Source organism: Rhinopithecus roxellana, chromosome 16 (assembly GCF_007565055.1).
Source record: "Rhinopithecus roxellana isolate Shanxi Qingling chromosome 16, ASM756505v1, whole genome shotgun sequence".
NCBI classification, from domain to species: domain Eukaryota; kingdom Metazoa; phylum Chordata; class Mammalia; order Primates; family Cercopithecidae; genus Rhinopithecus; species Rhinopithecus roxellana.
In genome coordinates this window covers 46,563,873-46,586,018 of record NC_044564.1, presented here as the reverse complement: position 1 = coordinate 46,586,018, position 22,146 = coordinate 46,563,873, and the positions used below count along the sequence as shown (strand labels likewise).

Below are 22,146 nucleotides of genomic sequence, written 5' to 3'. Positions count from 1 at the left end.
CCAATATTTGTTTGCATGAAAGCTTCAGAAATTTCTGTAGTGCCCCACCTCCATCACCATTCAGGTTTTATTTTGAGGCTTTTGTTCATCTGTTAGATATAAAGAGAGTTGGGATCAGATTCTCAGGCCCCAAGCAGGGAGCATTCTGAGTGATGTGTAAGTGTACTCTCCAACCTACTCCTTCCGTTTTTGCACTGTCTCTACCCATCCTGTTCTATGCTCGACTTAGTATTAAAATATGTAAAGGAACAAATAAGCATTAGAAGGTCAAACCATGGATTTCTGAATGGAAAACAGATCTTATGAAAAGAGAGCATCCTTTTGGGATTGATGTTACTTCGTCTTCATTCTGTTATCAGTAAGTGCAGTATTCCTTATCTGCATTTCTTCCCCCTGCAACCTTCCTTTGAAATTGAGGGGCAATATGAAAGAGAAATGTCACCCTCCCTCTGTACCACCTTCCTTCTTACTTTTCTGCAGCCTCCTCTTCCCCACCACTGAACTGCTGTTCTTTGCCATAGCTGCTTCCCTGGTATGCTCTGACTTGAAAAGCATAGTAAGAGCTGTGAGGGCACTGCTAGCAGTCTGGTGTAATAAAATCAGAAGGTTCCAGCACAATCTTTGTACCATCACTTCTTTTCTGGGTGAACTTAAGCAAGTCAGTAAATCTTTTATAACTTAAAATTTCTCATATATCCAGTGTGATAACACGACCTTCCCAGCTCAACCCATGAGATGGTTACAAGAATCAAATAAATAATGTGTGTGAAATTGCCATGTACTATGCAGCAATGTTACTATAATGAATGATCGAGCAGCTAACTTTTATGAGTCATACTATGTGCCAAGTTAGTTATATTCTTTAAAGTTGGTTACATCAATTAAATACTTATACAGATTAATTCTCACAACCCTCTGAAGTTTTCACTATTGTATCCCTATTTCACTGACAAGATAAAGAAAGTGAAACCTAGAATTGCTATTTTACCCAAAGTAGCACAGCTATTCACATCAGAGTAAGAGATGGCTCTTTGAAGCAAATCTGTGTGATACTAAAGTTAGCTCTTCTTTGAAATGTCTCTATAGTATTTCTTTTATGTGCAGTGATGAGAAAAAAGACACCAAGATATCCAGTGGATCTGGCTCCTTTTAGCCTCCACTCCCTGATCATTGATATCCATATAGTTTCATTATCTCTAAAGGTTTGAGAAGAACAAATGGCAAAAATTAGAGTCACAGCACATCCAACATATATACTTTGCATATAAAATATTTTTTGGATGTGTAACCAAGAATTTTCAAAAGACCAGGATGCCAGAGTATAAATTCATTCTATAAGTTGTATTAGAACTGCTAATAAGGTCAGGCTTAGTGGCTCATACCTGTTATCCAATCACTTTGGGAGGTCAAGGAAAGGGGAACACTTGAGCTCAGGAGCTTGAGACCAGCCTGGGCAACATAGTGAGACCTCATCTCTACAAATTAAATTAAGTTAAATCTCTACAAATAAAATAAAGGAAATAACTGCTAACAAGTACTAAACTCTGTGCCGAATCTAGGAGCATAAAATAAAAGTGTAGTCTCAGGTCTTAGGCTGTCATTTCTCAGTACTAGTGTGTGAAGCAGGCAGATAAACAGAGAGTTACAGCTGAGAGCAGTTAAGTTCGAGGTGAGAGATGAACTGAGTGTGCTACAGGACATGTGGGAGCACCAACTGACTAGAAGGATAGAAAAAAGAGGGTAGGAGGAAAAGCTTCTGGGTGGAGATCTTTACTAACGCAAATGTTAAAGCAGCACCTATGTATAATAAAATATATACTATGCTATACAGTGTGTATATATATACACACTATATATGTACACTGTATATAAAATACAGTGCTTCCTCCTCCTGTAGTATCTGTGCCTTCAAATCTTATGCCTTCATTCCTTATTTCCCCCAAACCCTACCCTGACTTTTCGCCTAGTCATAGTTTGAATATAAGAAAATTCTTAAATCTGAGGACTTCTTCCTCCACCCTTTTCCTCAAGACTTGAATTGCCTAAAAACTGGCACTTTCTTGGTTTTTGGAGGAGGTAAATCCTAATAAAATCCTTCAAGCCTTGAAAATTATCTAAGAGTAGCCTAAAAGTCTTGAAATGTTATAGAGGCCCCACAATCACTTCACTTGGACTAAGACCTTGGGCACTAGAGTTGTGGAGACCGCTGTTTTCATTGCAGAGGAACATTTGGGTACATTTTTGGCTGGGTAGGGCCAATGTGTAAGAGAGATGACAATTTCCTTCATGTGTTCCTTTGTGAAAATGGGCAATAAAGAGACATGAAAGGATTTCTCCAACAGTTTTGTTTTCAGAGGATTACCTTCCATCGAGGCCACTGTCTATGGATCTTTTTGCCAAAAGAGGTTATCTGAGAGATCTAGATTTAAATATTAAAAAGAGGAGAAAAATAGAATATATTTGAAATCTGAAAATCCTCAGTGACCTTTTAGGAAACATGAATGCAAAAAAACAAAATGTTCTTAGGACTCGAACTATGAATGAAAAAGAACAAAATTAAGTTTTGCTAGTGATATTCTATATTTGCAATTGCTTGACTGGGCCTGACATTCAGTTATTACAGTTTGATGTCTAAGAATGAGGGCGATTACATAGTTAGACTGCCTGGCTTTGAATTCCCAAGCTGTTAATTGCTAGCCCTGTAACTTTGCCAAGTTGGTTAAATTTTCTGAGCCTCAGTTTCCTCACCTGTAAAATGGAGAATGTACTGCTGGTCTCAAATGGTTGTTGAGAGCAGAAAATGAGGTAATGCTTGAGTGCCCTTAGAATAGTGCCTGGAGCTTACTCACGTCCAGTAAGGGATGCAGCTCTTCTGGATTGTTCCATGACCTTTCATTCAGCAGGAGGGGGCCTGGAGTGCTGCTGAGGGCTGGGGTAGTCTTAGCCCAACTCAGCAGCTGGGGGAGTAAAGACAGAGCCAAGTTCATATGGGGACAATATAACTTCTTTTGGATGTGGAAGATGCTGGTGGGGACCAGTCTGTTTGGCAGGGTGGGGACTGATATGTCCAAAAGTCCTAAGGGAAAAGCCACATGTTTTGTGCCTCAGGCTTTCTGAGGAGGATTCATGAATGGAGACTCGTAAGGTTGAAAATCCCCTAGCACAAATCTCCATTTGTGCCTGTCTAAGAACACGAGGTACATTCTCTCACATAGGGGCCCTACTTCATACCCTTCAAGGCTTTGTTTCATTTTTAACAAGGAAGTTGCAAGAACTGTCCCTTCTGTTTTCTCAAATATGACTCAGAACTTCAGAGGAGATTCAGTGACACCTACAGAAGTAGGGAAATAGAATATTCCATGTTTCTGTCAACAGATTCTCCTCCCACTAGCCCACTTTTGCATTGCTATTCTGTTTACATACTTGACTAGGGCATGGTAAGACACTTCAGCTACTCCCAGATGTTATTAAAGAAGAAAAGAAATAAACATGACTCCAAAGATATCTGTCTTAGAACCTGTCAAAACAATTCCCGTTGCAAGTGGAAAAATGCAATCAATTATGTGTGGGTCTTTGTTATGATTCAATATGTGCAACAACTTGGATGAATCTGCAGAGAATTATACTTACTGGGGGAAAAAAGCCAATCACAAAAAATTACACACTATATGATTCTTGAAATGACAAAATTCTAGAAATAGAGAACAGATTGCCAGGAGTTAAGGAAGGGGTAAGAATGGGAGGGATATAGTCATGGCAATAAAAGGGCAACATGAGGGGTTCATGTGATGATGGAAATGTTCTGTATCTTGGCTGTAATCCCATCAATGTTCTGGTTGTGATACAGTGTTAGAGTTTCACAAGATGTTACCATTGTGGGAAACTGGGTAAAGGGTACATGAAGTCTCTTTCTATTATATCTAACAATTACATGTGAATCTACAATTATTTAAAAGTAAAAATGTAATAAAAAATTCAACCCCAGTGAATTTACCATTCATTTTTAAAGTTTCTCCTTGTCTGATTTTTTATGGCTTCACTTGGAATTCAAGGTTTCCTCTGTTTTGACAACAGAGGTTATCTGAGAGCTCTAGACTTAAGTGTTACCTCATTTTCTCCTCTCGATAGCTATGTGAGACCAGTAGTACTTTCTTCATTTTACAGGTAAAAGTCTTGAAATGCTGTCCAGCCTTATCTTCCAATGAAACAGAACCTTCATCATATAAACCTGGATTTTTTCCACTTATATTCATTTTCAGGCCAGAATGTCCCTTCTGCCTGCATACGTTCTGAACATGTTCTGGTCCTTCTCCATGTCAGAGGCTAGGCCAAATGCTACTTAGTCCATAGAAGTCACTGCAGGGAGGAGCCATTTTTCTCCCTCCAAACAATTGCAGATTTTTATTGCTGTCAATCTTATAACACTCTGTGCATTCTGTCTTTTATTTCCATGATTGTGTGTGTGTTTCTCATTTCCTCTATTATATTTAAACATTGCAAGAGCAGGATTTTCATTTGCTTTCACAGAAGCAAATTACTTCTGTGCAGGACTCAGAACTGTGCTTGTAGAGAACAAGAACATAATGCCCATTATTCCTTTTGCAGTTCTCCGTATTTTTTCCACAATATTTTGACCTTTCAATGGCTGTTAAATAAATATATTTTTATTTTTACATATCTAAATTAGCAATTTTACCTTTGTAGCTAAATTATCAGTACACTGTTTTGCAGATGATTGAAACTAATTTGCACTGAGGACTTATAAAAGCTATCATTTAGAGCTTTTCCTTTTTAGACAAAAGGGATACATTTCAATAAATATAATACGTAGAAATGAAATGGAGCATAGTTGTTATATAACTTTTTCTTTTTTAGACAAAAGAAATAAAATATAGTAGATAAGATATATACAAATAAAATGCAATGACGGATGTTACCTATTTAATCAAATATCAGTTAAATGTTTGCTGTGCCACATGGAATAAAGGCAATAGTAGAGAAGTAGGAGTTAGAAGACAAAGCGTATTAACTAAACTCTGCCACTGATAATTTAATAGCCTTTCAAGTGTCGCTTGATTTCTTTATGCCTCTGTGAGATGAAGTTATTGGGCTAGAAGAACACTAGGTTCTTTCCTAGTTCTGACATTTTGTGGTTATAAGAATGTTGGATGACTGAGCATTGGGCACAAATGCTAAGCCATGTGCTTTTCCGTCCACTAATCCTTCCCATTGAATTCATGTGGGCTGAGTCTTCGAATCAGTCATCGGGTGACCAACATCATTGTGGGTTCCTACGCTGCATTTGAAACCAGCCTCCTCTGTTTGTTGTTCGCTTAGTCCTGCTGTCCCTGACTATTAGTGTAAAGATTAGCCACGATGACTGGTAACTCTGGGGTGAAAGGCAGTTGAGTTCATTTAATTAGAACTAGCCCTGCTTTGGTATTAGATGTATTTAAATTTCTAACCTCAACTCTAAGCCGGGTTTTTGGCTCACATTCTTTTCCGCCCTGTTATTTCTTTGATGGAGAATTTTAGCCTTTATCTGAAGGGAATGATTAAACAACAGCAACAAAAAAGAATGGAAGGAATGGGCAAAGCATCACAATTATGAAGGAGTAACTGAGATTGGTCTAACAGCTAGGACAAAGGAAGACTGAGAGAAAGAGGATGTAGAAGGAAGATTCGAAGTCAAGGTCAAGAGGGAGACCTTGGTGTGTACAGGAAACATATTATTTTTGATGAAATGATTGTCAGTGCCCAGACATCCATTTAGTAGCTAGATAACATGTATCAGGCACTTGTCATATATTAAGCCTGCCAAGCATTTTACAAATGTCTCATTTAATAGAATATTCCAATTAAATATATATCATTATTAATTCTTTTTTTTTACATAAAATAAAACTGGAATTTAGGAAGATTGGATAATTTTGTCCAAATCCCAGAGCCACTGAGTGCAGAATAGGAATTGGAAACCAGACTGCTGGGCTCCAAAGGCCCGTGTGATTATGTAGAACATTGTACTGTTTTACAAATATTAGTAGCCACCCTGATCTGCTGAGTGATTACCATATGAGAAAGGTTTAATAAGTGACCTAAGACCATACTACTAGTGCATGGCAGAATCAGAATACAGCATCTACTTGACTCTAAAAATCAAGATCTTTCTAGCGTAATTGGACTTTTAAAGGAAAGTCGTTTAAAATGTTTTATGTGACTAAAGGATTTGTAACTAACTCATATGTAGGTATCTACCCAGATGATATCAGAATGTAGGCAACCTGTTATTAAGGAAAAATATTCAAATAAGCTAGGAAATGAACTAACAAAGGGCAATATTGTAATAATACACACCAAGAGCAGACACTAAGATCCTCAAGGGAACTTTCAACTTTTCTTTACAATTGTCCAAGAAAGAAGGAACATTTTCCAGCCTGCATAAATATTGTCATCTGGTTTATCATGGAGAATGTCAATCTTATAACACTCTGTGCATCATATACTGAACTATTTACTCTCTAAAACCATCCACCTCCTTTTGGCAGATTCGTGTTAACTCAGTAACTCCCTGAGTTTTGTGTGTCCCCTACATTTCCCTCCCAAGCCAAGACAGTATTAGCAACCTGATTGAATATTAGGTGTGCTTACAAGTTGGTTGTCATTATTAAGGAATAATAAGACAAGCGGAAACCATAGTAACTAAATGTAATACATGATTCAGAATTAAGTTTTAGATCATGAGGGAAAACGCCATAAAAGACATTAGTAGACCAGACGCGGTGGCTCATGCCTGTAATCCCAACACTTTGGGAGGTCAAGGCGGGCGGATCACTTGAGGTCAGGAGTTCGTGACCAGCCTGACCAACATGGTGAAACCCTGTCTCTACTAGAAATACAAAAAATTAGCTGGGTGTGGTGGTGCGCCCCTGTAATCCCAGCTACTCAGGAGGCTGAGGAAGGAGAGTTGCATGAACCCAGGAGGCAGAGGCTGCAGTGAGCTGAGATCGCGCCACTGCACTCCAGCCTGAGCGACAGAGCTATGTTTCAAAAAAAAAAAAAAAAAAGACTTTAGTAGAACAATTTGAGAAAATGTTAAATAGCTTTAAATAGGTCATGTATTAGATACTAGCATTTTGTCAATGTTAAATTTCCTATATTAGAAAATTGTGCTGTGGTTTTGTAAAAGAATGGCCCGATTGCAGGATTTGGGGATAAAAGGACATGATGTCTAAAAATTATTCTCAAGTTTGTCCCAATTAAAAAAAAAGAATGAGAATGATAATGTCAAGAAAGAAGAATATTTAAAAATAAGGAACAAAGGCTATACAGGAGTTCTTGGCACACTGTAGCACCTCCTCTAAATGTTTGAAATTATTTTAAAATAAAAAGTTAAAGGAAAATCAGTTGCCTACCTAAATCCATTTAGTGTTTTCATATTTAGTGTATTTTTTTAGGCCTGGTGAATCTTTACATAATTGACTTGACAAAAAGCAAACAAAATCCTAAAACTCTGGTGAAATACTTCAGCATAGCACTATGGCAGCCTCCTATGAACATGTCTATAAAACTCAGACATGTACATTTTTAAAAAACTAAATTCTTGTGAAACTATTCAGCACATGAGCACATGGCACTAAAGTATTTATTTTCTTTTTCTTTTCCTTTTTGAGACAGTGTCTCATTCTGTTACCCAGGCTGGAGTGTAGTGGCGCCATCACCACTCACTGCAGCCTCGACCTCCCAGGCTCAGGTGATCTTCCCACCTCAGCCTCCTGAGTAGCTGGGACTACAGGTGCACACCACCACACATGGCTAATTTTTGTATTTTTTTTTGTAGAGAGGAGTTTTCACCATGTTGCCCAGGCTGGTCTCAAACTCCTGGACTTAAATGATCCAGCTACCTCAGCCTCCCAAAGTGCTGGGATTATATGTATAAGCCACTACACCCAGCCAGCACTAAAGTAAATGTCCAAAAAGCATTGTTATTCCTTTGGTATTTCTTTAGGTGATAAACTTGACTTTCTAGGGAATTGGGAATTAACCTAGATATTTATGGATGAGACTCATTTTCTCTGGGATAAACCCACCACCCAGAATCTAAGGGCCAATTAAGAGACATGATCTTGACTTGTCTCAAGCCCCTACAGAGAATTCTGTGGTTTGGCCTTCAAAGAGACACCACCTCTACTCTTCCACAGAATGTCAGAATGATAAATGAACTGTTTTCCCTCCCTTGTGTCTTGACTCAGGATATCCTCCAGGATGCCACAGTCCTTGTGTGGCAACAGAAGTCTTTCCTGCATTCCTGGCAGTCACTAAATTTAGGTATCTAGAAAATTAGTTCTCATCTCTAATTTCCCTTTCAGTATATTCTTTCACCATCAGACTGGAAAAACTCCAATACATCTCTAGAGAACATTAAAAAATCCCAGGCTACTCTGTTCTTGTGTTAGTTTGCTGAGGATAATGGCTTCCAGCTCCATCCATGTCTATGCAAAGGACATGATCTCATTCCCTTTTATGGCTGCATAGTATCCTATGGTGTATATGTACATTTTTAAAAAATCTAGTCTATCATTGATGAGCAGTTGGGTTGATTCCATGTCTTTACTATTGTGAATAGTGCTACAATGAACATACATGTGCAAGTATCTTTATATTAGAATGATTTACATTCCTTTAGGTATACACCCAGTAATGGGATTGGTGGGTCAGATGGTATTTCACATCCTGCACATGTGTCATGGACCTTAAAATAAAATAAAATTTTAAAAAATCCCAGGATAAACCAGTAAATGAAGTTCTAATAGGAAATGTGTTTCATGTGAAAATGTAACCTGGTCATGTAGTATACTCTGAAAAAGCCAGGAGAACTCATTTGCCGAATTGCACTTCTAAGTGTTCAAGTGAAATTCGACACTCAAAACATTACACATATTGCCCAGAGAAAAGATCTTTTGAGTTCATTGCTCCCTCCTGAATCATGTGAAGAAATGGCTAAAATTCTCTATTTTGAGTTGGTTCTATTTGAGTTGGTCACAGGAATTTAAAAAAAACGTTTACCCTGCCCTCAATTTCTTCTTGGCTGTTTCAAAATAAAGCCAGAGGTATGTATCCAATAAAGCCAGAAGTATGTATCCTTAGAAAATAACAACAGCAAAAAGACCAACCAACCAAACAAACAAAAAACAGGAAAAAGAAAAAGAAGAAAACCCAACTAGATTAGACATTTGTGAATGAGTATCTGATACCTGACATTGTCTCTGCCTAAAAAGTGAATTTCAACTTCTGTCACTTAGTTTGGTATTCCTGGAGATAAAAATACTCTTGACCATTTGGACACTGAGGACAACGAGATCGTAGTTATGACCGCAAAACTGAATTTTTCAAGATGAAATTTCTTACTGGAATTCCTGTAGCACATGAGCTCATAAGATACCTTTTAACTTTTCAAGGTTTTAAGAATTACTACCAGTATGGCTTTAATACAAATAATGAAATATAATACAAATAATGTCTAGAGACTCAGAACTAGCCAATATAAAACAGATATTTTCTGTTTAATCCTGTAATGTCTTATTTATATTATGAAAATTTTCAAATATTTAAACCTGCTTCTGGCTTTTGTCTTGTGCTGTCCTCAGCCTTCTTTGTTACACATTTTAAAATGTTCTGGTTGCATGCCATTACAATATTAACTTGTCTACCTATTAATTTATTTACACGTGGTTTTAAACACATCTTTTAAAATGTAGACCCCGTCTGGCTTTAGGAAAACACAACTCCCTCTGTGTTTGGATACTTTTCCTTCTCATTGTCCAAAGACCCTTCAGTTCTCCCCAGTACTTTGGTTTCTTCAGTTTTGAAAAGGGTAAACATGTCCCACATCTTACGAGGTAGTCCAAATTGCAGATTTTATAGGCCAACATAAGTTTGGAAACTCTTCAAATGGGAATTAAATTATTTCCTGTATAAGAAGCCAATGAACTTCATTTGTTCTTACCTTGTTACACTTGACTGCAGCAGCCAGTAGTGTCCTAATAACAGAAGCACTGAAGTGTCTGTTAATGTTAATGTAAAATGATAAACTTATATAAAATCTGAAAAAAATGTTATCGTAAGTTGCTAAACTAAAAAACTTTTAGAATGTGTCTAGTTATACACAAATGTTCACTTCATTTGGGCCTAAGTCACTCTGCATATGGAAACCCAACAGAAGAATGAGAACACAAGCACCAATTCATTGTTATGAGAGGGTAAATGTGCCAGCTTGGTGTAGTTTTATGCAGAGAACACTTTTTCAGTTGCTCTCTTTTGATTCCCAGATCTTTCCTTAGAACTCTAAGTGCTCTGTCATCACGTAGGACAGCAAGGTTTTTTTTTTTGTTTTTTTTTGAGACAGGGTCCCACTCTGTCACCCAGGCTAGAGTGCAGTGGTATGATCATGGCTCACTGCAGCCTCGACCTCGCAGGCTCAAGTCATCCTCCTACCTCAGTCTCTCAAGTAGGTAGGACCACAGGTATGTGCCCCATGCCCGGCTAATGCGCGCGCGCGCGCGTGTGTTTTCTTTTTTAATAAAGAAGGGTTTTAGCCCATTGCCCAGACTGGTCTCAAACTCCTGGGCTCAACTGATCCACCTGCTGTGGCCTCCCACAGTGCTGGGATTACAGGAGTGAGCCACTGTATCCAGCTCAGCATGGGTTTCTTAATGTTAATTGGTGGTAACTGAGGAGGTGAGGGAAGGGAGGCAAGGTCTCTGCTAATTTGGAAAAAAAAGGGCCCTATTAAAACGAAAAAGGTTGCAGAACTTCTCAGAACGTATCATATGCTGCCGATGTGCAATTTGAAATTCCAAGAGAGGGAAATATATTGTATATAATTTTTCCAAATGTTTTTTCAATGGAACATGTCCCAGTAAATTTTGTTGAACCTCTTTCCCTTTTATTCATTGCAAAGTTACTCATTATTAAGGTTTATACTCAGTTAAATTTCCTACCTGAGGCCATTCCCAATTCCCTCAGTTAGCCTTCATCATGGCCACTTCTACAAGTCACTGCAAGTTTGTAAAATCCTCATTTTTAAATGACCCCTCCTTTCTGTGGTACAGGGATTGTGTCATTATTAACCACTAAATTAAAGATCTTCGGATAATGGACCACTCATTATTCACCTCTTTTCTACAACACTTAACACATCCAAAACTTTGTAGGAACTCAATAATTGCTTACTGAAGGACTGAGGCCATCTATTTTAAATAAAATGTATTGATTTCAAGAATTCTTCTGGAAAATACAACATGTTTCTTTATGCATTTGAGAATGGGTGGATTAGACTTTTACTTTTAAATGTACCTTTATGATCAGTTTAATACTGTTTTTAAGTGACAAGAAGAAATCACTGTAACCAAAACTTGTACTTAAAAAATTCAAAAGTAACAAGAATCATGCAAGGTTGTTTTTATTAAGCTTTATATTCAGTTTACAGCTACATATTACAGGGATTATTTCATTTGACAAGCAGACATGACATCCTAGGAAACTTTTCAAAACAGTCCAAGGACTTTATAACTACTGGGAACAGAGCAATTTACTCTGCAGTTAACATGTATGTTAAATACTTCAAGGAGTCGCTAAGGGAAAGAAGCTAAATGCAACTGTTCCCTTTCTATAAAATGATTATCCTGGAAAAGCAGCTACAAAGAAAAATCACACAACTACGGCAAAGCTAGAGAGATCATACATCCAAATTTGTCTTTTTTATTTAGGACAGGACTTGGGGGTCACATTTCAGAAGGCAAATAATTCTTTCAGAACAAGCTACATGTCAAGTTTTCTATGGGTAGTATTAATACTAATATGATTTAGCTTATGTTTAAAAAAATCAAGAAAAGAAAAATTTTGTCTTTAAAATCTACTATATTAGTGACTGTAGGAGATGCTTAGCTATTGAAGAGCTTCTCTCCATTCTTGTATTTTCTTTATGAGTTCTTCTGAGAGATTTTCACCGTGACTGTTTTGACCTCTGTGTATTCATGGAAACCGTACTCCCCCCTAGAGAGAAGGAAAACATACCCACAAACACCGTTTAGCACAGCAGTGTAAATATGCTATAGTTCATGTTTGTTCAAGTTTGTTCTTGTTTTACTGGCTAGGGACAATAGAAAGTATTTCTTGTGTACAGAGCATCTCATATAGTAGCTAGCCAATCGTAAGCTTTCTGGTCTTACACAGATTCCCTTGTGGGGAAAATTTTCTTTAAAAGTTTCCTGTTAAATAATCATGTACTGTCAGTTGATTTCTCACAGAAAGAGTCCCCTTTTGGCATTATTCTACTTGATTTTAAAAACTCTAACGGCAGATGCAACAATGTCATCTTGGGAAAATGAAAAGAAAACAAAAAGCTCTAAAACTACTCAAAAGACAATTCAACCCAACAAGAATTTTGTCATTTCTAGTTTAGATTGAAATAAGACGGACATAGGACAAGAGGAGAAGTAGCAATATATGATCACTACAAGCTCTACTCTAGTTCTACAGTTTTGCTGTAGTTTTACTGTAGAACTAGAGTAGAGCTTGTATTCACCATGTGTGATTGTCACAGAAGTGGGAAGGGGATAGAAATTGAACATGGTTTCATTTTTAGTCTAAGGTGCCCTAACATGGCTTGAAACAAAATATTTTGCAGCAGTAGTTTCAGCAAAATCTTTTGATTCCTGGCAAAACAAAAACCTGACCTTTGTTGTTTGAAGTTTTTTGTTGTTGTTGTTGTTTTCTTTTAAGAGGAGGAAGATGATAGATTGGTCTAAATTCAGGCTCTTGGGCTTTTTTGTAGTTCTTGGTTTTTCCCCTTTATACAACCTCCTCTATCCCCCACCATTTTCTTGTATAACTCTTAAGTTCAACCCAAATGATCAGGAATTAACCCGAGTCAATCAGTTTGGACTCTGGGACCTTGTTATCAGGTTTATGGGGACCTCCCACCAGGTTTAGAAACTGACTGATTTACCCCTTGTTGAAGAGATGACTAAAAAGACTGGGCTCAGTTATTCTCTATATTGTTTTGATGAGAGGATCAAATTACATGTATGTAAGAGTAGTCTCAAAATCATAACACTCATGCACATGTAGGCTTACAAAAGAATAAGATCTTGATCCTTTTTTACCCCTCCCTTCTTGTGATATAGACAGGTATGTAGAAGACATCATTTTCTGCTGGGAAACCTAATACTCTTACACTGATTATTTTCTTGGGCAATTAAGCTTTTGAAAATACCTTTCAAAAGCTTCAGTGAGCATGTTCCTTAAAGTAATTAAAGGGCTTAGCCTCAACTGTCTGAAACCCATTAAAAGATAATATTTTAATAAGTATTTTATCTCAGGGTTAGATCAATCAACCCATGACTTTCACCAATAGGTTTTCCATTGTGTTTTGGGTTACATAGACACTTGAAGCTCTCAGGAGAGTAATAAGTGGGATTATTGTCATATTCAGGCTGAAATATGTCCTGCTCCTTAGGATTCCTATGCCTATACTGTATCTACGACATAGCCCCAAACATCTGTTTGGATTTCTCTTCATCTTACTGTGTCTGTGAGTTACTGTTTGTATACTTCTAAAAGCTTCAATGTACAAATCACCTGGGACCTTATTCAAGTACTGATTCTGATTTAGTAGGTCTCGAGTGAAGCCTGAGTTGGCACTGGTAATAAGTGTTTGGAAATAATGTGACCCAATATTACAAACAAGTATACTGGCATAGAGGCCCTTTCAACCTTACATAGATTTGTTTATTGGTAATAAACTTGCAAGTGATATCAACCTATGCTTCTTCTCCAGGGTCCACAATGTTAAAAAAAAAAAAAAAAAAAGGTACTAGTACCACATTACATCTGATTTCCTCTCTGTACCCAGGATTGAGACTGGCACTAATTAAGTAGGCACAGAAGAACTGTTTGCTGAACAGACTTGGTAAATATCCTCAAGAAAAAAAAATTCATTTGTGTTCTCACTATACAACCATTAGTTTACACTTCCTTGCTCCCCTTTTCTATGGAACAGCAGGAAAAAAATATCATGTGAAGTGCTGAGAGCCAATGAAGTTTAAAATGGCACACTAGCAAAGTTTTAAAGGATCTATGCTAACCTAAGTGAAACTGAGTACAATTACACAAAGGGAGAAATTTCTGTCTTTTAACTAATCCCAGTGCCAACACTACGATCAGAGATGCAAAATCAAGGTTTGCATACTCTGTATCACCTTCAAACACATTGGGGTCCACATAACACCATTTTTGGCTCTTTGAGGACGCTGTTCTCAACTGATCAATTCTGTCTTTCTATTGTTGAGGAAAATTTGTAAATTAACTCTTGGGAGTCATTTGAGGTCATCACCTGAGTAATAACTTGTAACTCTTGGAACATCTTGCAGCAAATGACTTGTTTATTAAGTTCACCAAATTTGGTTTCAGGTAGACTTTAACTGTAGCATTCTCAAGTTGAATTTTTGAAGTAAAAAAAAATACACACAACTTTGTCTTTTGTATTGGAAAGAAATCATCTATACCCACGTTCTAGATTTTTAGGAAATTATTGATGGTTGATTCCTGTTTTCAGTCCTCCTCTTATGTGATTTCTTTATGCCTTCACCTTAAAGTCTGACCAAATTATGTTCAACAAAATTGACATGTTTGGTCTACTTTAGTCCTGCATTCCTTTTGATTATTTTATCTTCAATGTTCTCAGTGAAATGTGTTGTTAGATAACCAGGCCAGCAACGAACCAACTGCCCTTCAAAGAAATCCAACCTTTGTTCTTACTTTTTGTACAAAGTAATTAGTTTTGCCAAGAGATTCTCCAGTAATAGAAAGAGAAGAAACTAAGGAAGGAAGAAACCCATTTGTTGAATTTACATTTTGTGGCAGTTATGTGGCTAGGGATTTAATATTCAGTATGTCATTTAACTCTCACAAGAACTCTCATTCCATCTTAAGTGGAATGGGAACATCTCCATGAAATATGAGAAAGTAGAGGCTCAGAAGTTAGGTAGCTCGAACTGGGGTGCATGGTTGGCAAGTGGCAGAATCAGGAATCAAATTTAGCTGGTCAGACACCAGTAATGTTTTCTCAGCTACGCCATGCATTTTTGATGGGCTAATCTTTTGTTCTACCTTAGCAACATTCTAAATATATCCATGGCTTTTCACTACTCCACTAATAAAATCTAAGTCAAATTTCTTAAGTGCAGGACTTCTTAATCTGTATCATATGTAACTCTGAAATCATGTTTTTCATCCCCATAAATCCACACCAATCAACCAAATTAACTAGCCCCTCAACATACAACATGTAATGTTCCATGCAAGAAAGCCCTCTTCTCTGCTAATTGATATCCTACACTTGCTTTCTGCCCTAGAGGAAGTTTCGTCTCTTCTGTTCAGAGAAGTTTTCTTCTCCATTAACTGCCATTAAGTTTTCAACCGCTGGATTTCCACTGGGGTCAGAACTATAGAATCTTAAGCATAGAATAGAGGTTAAAAGATCTATTTGCTTCTTCCACTCTTGTCCACACTCACAATCCTTGGCCTTGTCTGACAGATGAAAATAGCAATGGTTAGACAGATGCCATCCTGACTCTTACACTCTGGTAGTGTCTTGGTTTTCTTCAATACTTTGCTCTGTACTTCAATTGTTTCTCTATCTCCATAGGATATGGAGACCCAGTGTATTACTACTTATTTCATAGTGTATGTAGGTTATTTCACATGTCTTTTTACATATTTCCCCTGCCACCACAGTTATGTAAAGGATGGAACTCAGTGTCATGTCTCCGGGGTTCCTAGGACCTTACACATAGCAAGTGCTTAATGAATGAAAACATATTAAGAAAGTAGACTGGTCATTTTATAATTTTCCCATTTCACTGACTCCCCAGAGATATTTGTTTCCTTATAATTTTGCTGATTCATTAGAGTAGGGTACTCAACTATTTAATGTGTTTAGAAATTGAGAAAGACACATTTTCACTTGCTAATCATAAAACGAGCAAGTTTACAATCTATGTTTGATACTATAAGGTTTCTATTTTTTCTTCATAAATGTTTACATTAATACATATAAAAAGTTTTAAGAAATAAAATGACTAAAATTGCTTAGAATTAACTAAGCATATTGCCACTACTTTCTGTATTTACATATATATGTACATTCTTAAAAAGTCTATATACCCTGGTTTCAAAAATAACTGAAATTTCATAAATGCATTTATATATAAATATCTTAATCTAGTCACTACTATAAAACATGTTTTCCTCAAATTTCATTTTAGGTTTAAATTTTAGTACTAAAAATAACTCCTTATGGTAATTAAAAATTTTAAAGTCGACATCAATAATATCTCAACAAATGGGAATCATTCCTCTTACACTGAAATTTCCTTTACATAAGTCACCTAATTTACTTATTTAAATGGTTTATTCAAATAACCACAGTGTTTACATTTGCACCTTTCTTACAATCACCAATTCATAGCTTCCACCTCTTTTCTGGAAATGTTTCCCAAATGGATTACATTCATATATACAGCAAGCAATTGCAAAAGCAAGCAACATTACAATCACCAATGTAAGTTGCTTAATATAGTCCCTAAAATATAGTAGGAACTTAGTAAATTATGTTGCCTTCTGCAATCACCTTTTGCACTATGGAGTAGATCCAACATTTAATAAGCTATTTGGTGCTATGAATCTCCAGGAAAGAACAGAGGCAGGTTTTATTTAAGGTGAAAACTATGAGTTAATTCCCTGGGAATGAAAATCATTTTCATAAAAGTAAATATTTATCTTAATAGAATGTTATTCTTACAGTTCTCGTCCATTTCCAGACATCTTGAATCCACCAAAGGGACACTGGGCACTTACCACGCCATAGCAATTCACCCTGAAGAGAAAGAAAAGTGTATTATAGACAACACTAAAGTGTGAAAAAAAAAAAAACTCCTTTATGGCAGTTTTAGAAATTTAGAAAGCTCCTTACAAACTCCATTAATTTCAATATAACATACTCATCTTGATATAAAAAGCAGCACTATAAATTAGAATGAAGACATATATGGATACACACTACCTAGAAACAAATAGAATAGTGCAACTGCATATGTGGACAGCCATTTTGGTCGTACATTGTGTCCCTGAGAAATGGTAGTCTGAATTTACAAAAGATAGAATAGTCACTATGCTGTAGGGGGAAGGATATGGTTTGCTAGAAGCTAGAAGTTGTTGGATCGGTATTCATTACTGCCTATATATGGATCAGCTTGTAATTCTCTTGATGTTTCTGTACTTAACAGGCTAGAATCAATTTTCTTTTGCAATTGTAATATGTATCATATTACCCAGTTAATTTTTTCCCCATTAATTGGTTAAATAAATTGCTAAACAGAGGCCTTAGCAGGAGTTGGGTTTAATTATTATTTATTCCCTGTCATGTTTCATAAAGTGTTTAAAGATACTTGTATAAACAAACATAATTACATGAATGGGAGTAATTAGAGTCCAACAAAAAATTACAATAGAAGATCAAGAGAGGGAAAATTAGAATGCAGTTTTGCAGACCATAAGCAATATGTTTAGCTTTAAATTTACTGGTGGCCAAAATTAGCAAAATCTAATTACGTACATGATTCTCATTATACACAAGAGAAAAACACTTTTTAAAGGAGATTTATGTTTATACTTTTCTCTCCCTTCATGCTATTTTAATAGGTGGACAACAATGTGGCTTCCAGAGCCTGGGTTAGTAGCTGGAGACTGAGGCAGGAGGATCACTTGAGCCCAAGAGTTTGAGACCAGCCTGGGGAACACAGCAAACCCTTGCCTCTACAAAAAAATTTAGAAAACCAACCAACCAATCAAACAAACAAAAAAGCCAGGGTGGCTTCCAGATAAATTGTATTATACTTTGAAGACTTTGGTCATTACTTTTATCCTGAGATAACATTCAGATGTTTTCTTTGTTAAAACACTATCCCAGTTTCCAAAGTTCCACATTCTCACTGGACCGTAGAGTTCTTAATTATGTCTCTCATCCTGGAGGGATAATTCCTTTAATAAATTTACACTTATAAAAGGCAGTATTGTCTCAGATTTGTTTAACTGCCCTTTAAATTGCAAAATCAAATACCTACTTTGAAATTATGAGTAAAATTACTGCAACTCTGGAGTTCAATAATTTTCCTGAAAACACCAAGCAGCTATTAGGTCTGGGACAATGCCAGAACATTATTATCTTCTAGGATATATAGTAACAAGATGGTCCCCTCTGCTTTTCCTAATAGAGGAAATTCCTGATTGGGGATTCCCAAGACCCTCAGTGGGGTGATGTCATAACAAGCTTCATCAAGCAAGCATGGAACATTCTGCTAGTCGAAAATACAAAACCTGAAATTTGTCTTTGTTAAAAAGTGCAGAGAATAAGTTTGCTCATTTTACTGTAGACTAGAAATGAAACTGTTTTTACTGTGAATTAACAGAGAACTGAGAAATGTTCACTCGGCAAAAACTTTGAGTTCAAAATGTTATCTGTCATCTGTAAGCAAGTGTTTCCTCATGTGTAAAGTGGAGAGGATAATATTTAATAGGATTGTTTCAAGGTATGCATAAGATTGCATGAAGCGTATTCCTGTTGTAGTACTTGGTATATATATCTTCAGTAAATGGCGATAATATACATACACACAGTAACTATGCTGAATTTTATTAATGCTTTTATCATAGGCAAATTCTATATTTATCACTAGCTATACTGACTATTCAAGATGAACTTGCTGAATTTTATTTAAGAGTCTCCCATTAGGCCCACTTCTTATTGCTGTTACAATGGCAATTAAATTGCCACATGTGCTTTGGAGGAGAAATTCAAACTATAGCATTGATATAATTTATGTTAATGTACACCCTCCCTGGCCCCAAATCTGTTTATACATTTTTAAAGCCCCCGAGATTATTCTAACGAACAGCCAGGGCTGAGAACCACAGCCTTAGAATACTGCATAGGTCCAGGCCAGCATGGTGGCTCAGGCCTGTAATCCTAGCCCTTTGGGAGGCCAAGGTGGGTGGATCACTTGAGGTCAGGAGTTCGAGACCAGCCTGGCCAACATGGTGAAACCCCATCTCTACTAAAAAAAGAATAAAACAAAATACAAAGATTAGCTGGGCTTGGTGGTGCATGTCTGTAGTCCCAGCTACTTCGGAGGCTGAGGCAGGAGAATCACTTGAACCCAGGAGGCAGAGGTTGCAGTGACCCAATATCGCACCACTGCACTCCAGCCTGGGTGACAGAGCAAGACTCCATCAAATAAATAAATAAATAAATAAATAAAGAGAGAAAGAGAAAGAGAGAGAGAGAAAGAGAGAAGGAGAAAGAGAAAGAGACAGAAAGAGAGAGAAAAATAAAGAAAGAAAGAAAGAGAGAGAGAGAGAGAGAAAGAAAGAGAGAGAGAGAAAGAAAGAGAGAGAGAGAAAGAAAGAAAGAAAGAAAGAAAGAAAGAAAGAAAGAAAGAAAGAAGAAAGAAGAAAGAAAGAGAGAAAGAGAGAGAAAGAAAGAGAGAAAGAAAAATACTGCATAGGTCTAATCTAGGTGTGACTTAGTGTTGGGAAGGAAAATAACCTTGGGCTATTGCCAGGACTGAGGGGCCAAAATGAGGCTAATGGGGCCAAAGTGACCAAAGACATAGTCTAGAGACTGATGGTTGAGTATAGAATGCAACAGTTTGAGAGGCATAGACTTCATGTTTATATCCTCTTGCTTAAAGTATAAAAATAAGAGTATAAACTAGGTTAAAAATGGGAGAGGGAGGGGATCTTCAAAATTCAATTTTTTAAAAATAACTGCAATTATCTGTAATAATCCTAGAGTAAGAAGGCTGATATAAGAATTAAATATTTGCATACACAAGGGTACCAAGTAAGTATTGTTTATTGGTTAAACAGAACTTATTCTTTTACCTCCCTGTATACAGCATAGTGCCAAGTGCCCAGAAATTACTTAGCAGTTCTTATATTGTGTTTACCAAACATCAATAAAATATTTTTGGTAAGCAATTTCAAGAAGCTAGATAAAGTTAAAGAAAATATTCTCCCTAAAGTTTTTCCAATAAAGCTTTTTTTTTTCTTTTTTTTTGAGACAGAGTTTTGCTCTTGTTGCCGAGGCTAGAGTACAATACAATGGCATGATCTCGGCTCACTGCAACCACAATCTCCGCCTTCCGGGCTCAAGCAATTCTCCTGCCTCCTCCTCCACGTAGCTGGGATTACAGGCACCACACTCAGCTACTTTTTGTTTTTTTTTAGTAGACATGGTGTTTCACCTTGTTGGCCAGGCTGGACTCAAACTCCTGACCTCAGGTGATCCACCCGCCTCAGCCACCCAAAGTGCTGGGATTACAGACGTGAGCCACCATGCCCAGCCTGTTGTTTGTTTTTCAAGGCAGCAACTGCTTTTCTAGAGAAGGATAGGTAATTCCAAATGAAAAATCCAAGTCTGAAAAGGTTCAAGGTAGTAATCTGTTAATGTGGTTATTACTGAAAAGACTACATTACTTAGGTTGGACTTACCACACTGTTCCTGCCTGCAGAGCAGAGGAGATTGTTACGGCTTTATCAATGTCTTTGGTAAAGACTCCTGCTGATAAGCCATAGAAAGTATTGTTTGCTCTTTTAATCACGTCATCTAAAGATTTAAACTTCATGATTTGCTGCACTGGTCCAAAAATCTATACCACAAGAAATAAATAAGTAAAAATAATAGGTTAAAATGAAAAATGATATTGTGGATTTTTTTTTCCTATACACTATCCTAAATTGATTAAAATTTTGTTGCTCATCTCAAACCTATGTGTGAGAATCCAAATAGTTAACTGTAAAAATGGCAGGTGAAAACAGATAGTAAAATTTCAGTTTAACTATCAGTTGTTAAATTTCCTTTGGAAGAAGAAAGGGTACAAATAATTAAGGCAATATTAAGTTTCTAGATGTTGGAATTAAGCTTTCAAGAACTTATGATTGTGTAACAAATCATTAACTTCAGAATTTCTTTTTCACTTGGGAATATTTTAAATTCACTCTCTAGTTTTTCTTATCTTCCAAGTCACTACATATAATTATAAGCCCCAGAAAGCAATCTACTGGATAAATGAATAGGCAATGATTGATAATAATAACGCTTTAAACACCTGTATGCCATTGGTAAAATATTAACTATTCTACTATACTCAGTAGAATAATTACTAATTATGTTTCATAATTAGCCAAGTTAGGGAAACATCATGAACTTTTAGTCTACTCTGTAGCAAAGTCTTAGGCAACTTAAATATATCAAACAGAATTGTTCATTACTGCAAGAGCTTATACATTCTAAACTATCCTATTCTAATCAAAGCATGAGTTCATTGGTAATGGCTATAACTGCAGGACAGAAAACAAAAATCACAATTTGCTTACTCTAGCCTACATTACTCTTTTGCTTTCACTAAGTCCCTGGTTACTGCAGCCCAAACTCAATTCACCCTGTATCTCAGCCTCAGGTAGAAGAAAAACAACTGGATTTTCTCTTTAAAATTAAGCTCCTGTATTTCCATATGGAAAAAAAATTTCCATATAGCTCCTGTATTTGATCTATTAAGATCAAATAAAGACTCCTCTGAAATTACCAGAATGTTCTGAGAAATGTGAATGAAGGGAGACAAAAATCAGAAATGACAAATGGTTTTCTGGTGTTCACCACTGATTCAAGTGTCAGAAGGGAGGGGCTACTGTTCAATAGAGGTTGAGTGCAAATCTTAACGTTATAAATCGAATCATATTTGAATGTAGGAACCATATACACAGCTGCTACTCTAATAAATGTGTTCATATTTTACGTAATTTTAATTGAACACAGCACATAGCTCCAGGCTCCTACTTTGAAGTAGCAAGCTAGCAGTTCTCTTATATATTAATCTATTATAGGAACACAATAAATGTTTCCTTAATTGAAGATTGTTTTCCACCTCTTATCTGGTATTAATCAAGATATGCAAGAATGAAAGGACCAAGAGCACATAGAAGTTAGGGAGTGATAGAGGAGACAAATGCTGTTTTCAAATACATGGA

At 36.6% G+C, this 22,146-nt stretch overlaps 1 protein-coding gene across 1 annotated transcript in view; it reads right to left on the bottom strand.

Moving 5' to 3' along the window:
• Positions 1-11,441: 11,441 nt before the first annotated feature.
• ALDH1A1 (aldehyde dehydrogenase 1 family member A1) overlaps positions 11,442-22,146 on the bottom strand; it is a 60,302-nt gene continuing 49,597 nt past the window's right edge. The window contains exons 11-13 of the mRNA XM_010375839.2: positions 20,611-20,768; positions 16,862-16,936; positions 11,442-12,051 (exon numbers count right to left, since the gene is read on the bottom strand). Of these exons, the coding sequence (XP_010374141.1) occupies positions 11,979-12,051; positions 16,862-16,936; positions 20,611-20,768 (306 nt within the window). The 3' untranslated portion in view covers positions 11,442-11,978. The remainder of the gene's footprint in view (positions 12,052-16,861; positions 16,937-20,610; positions 20,769-22,146) is intronic.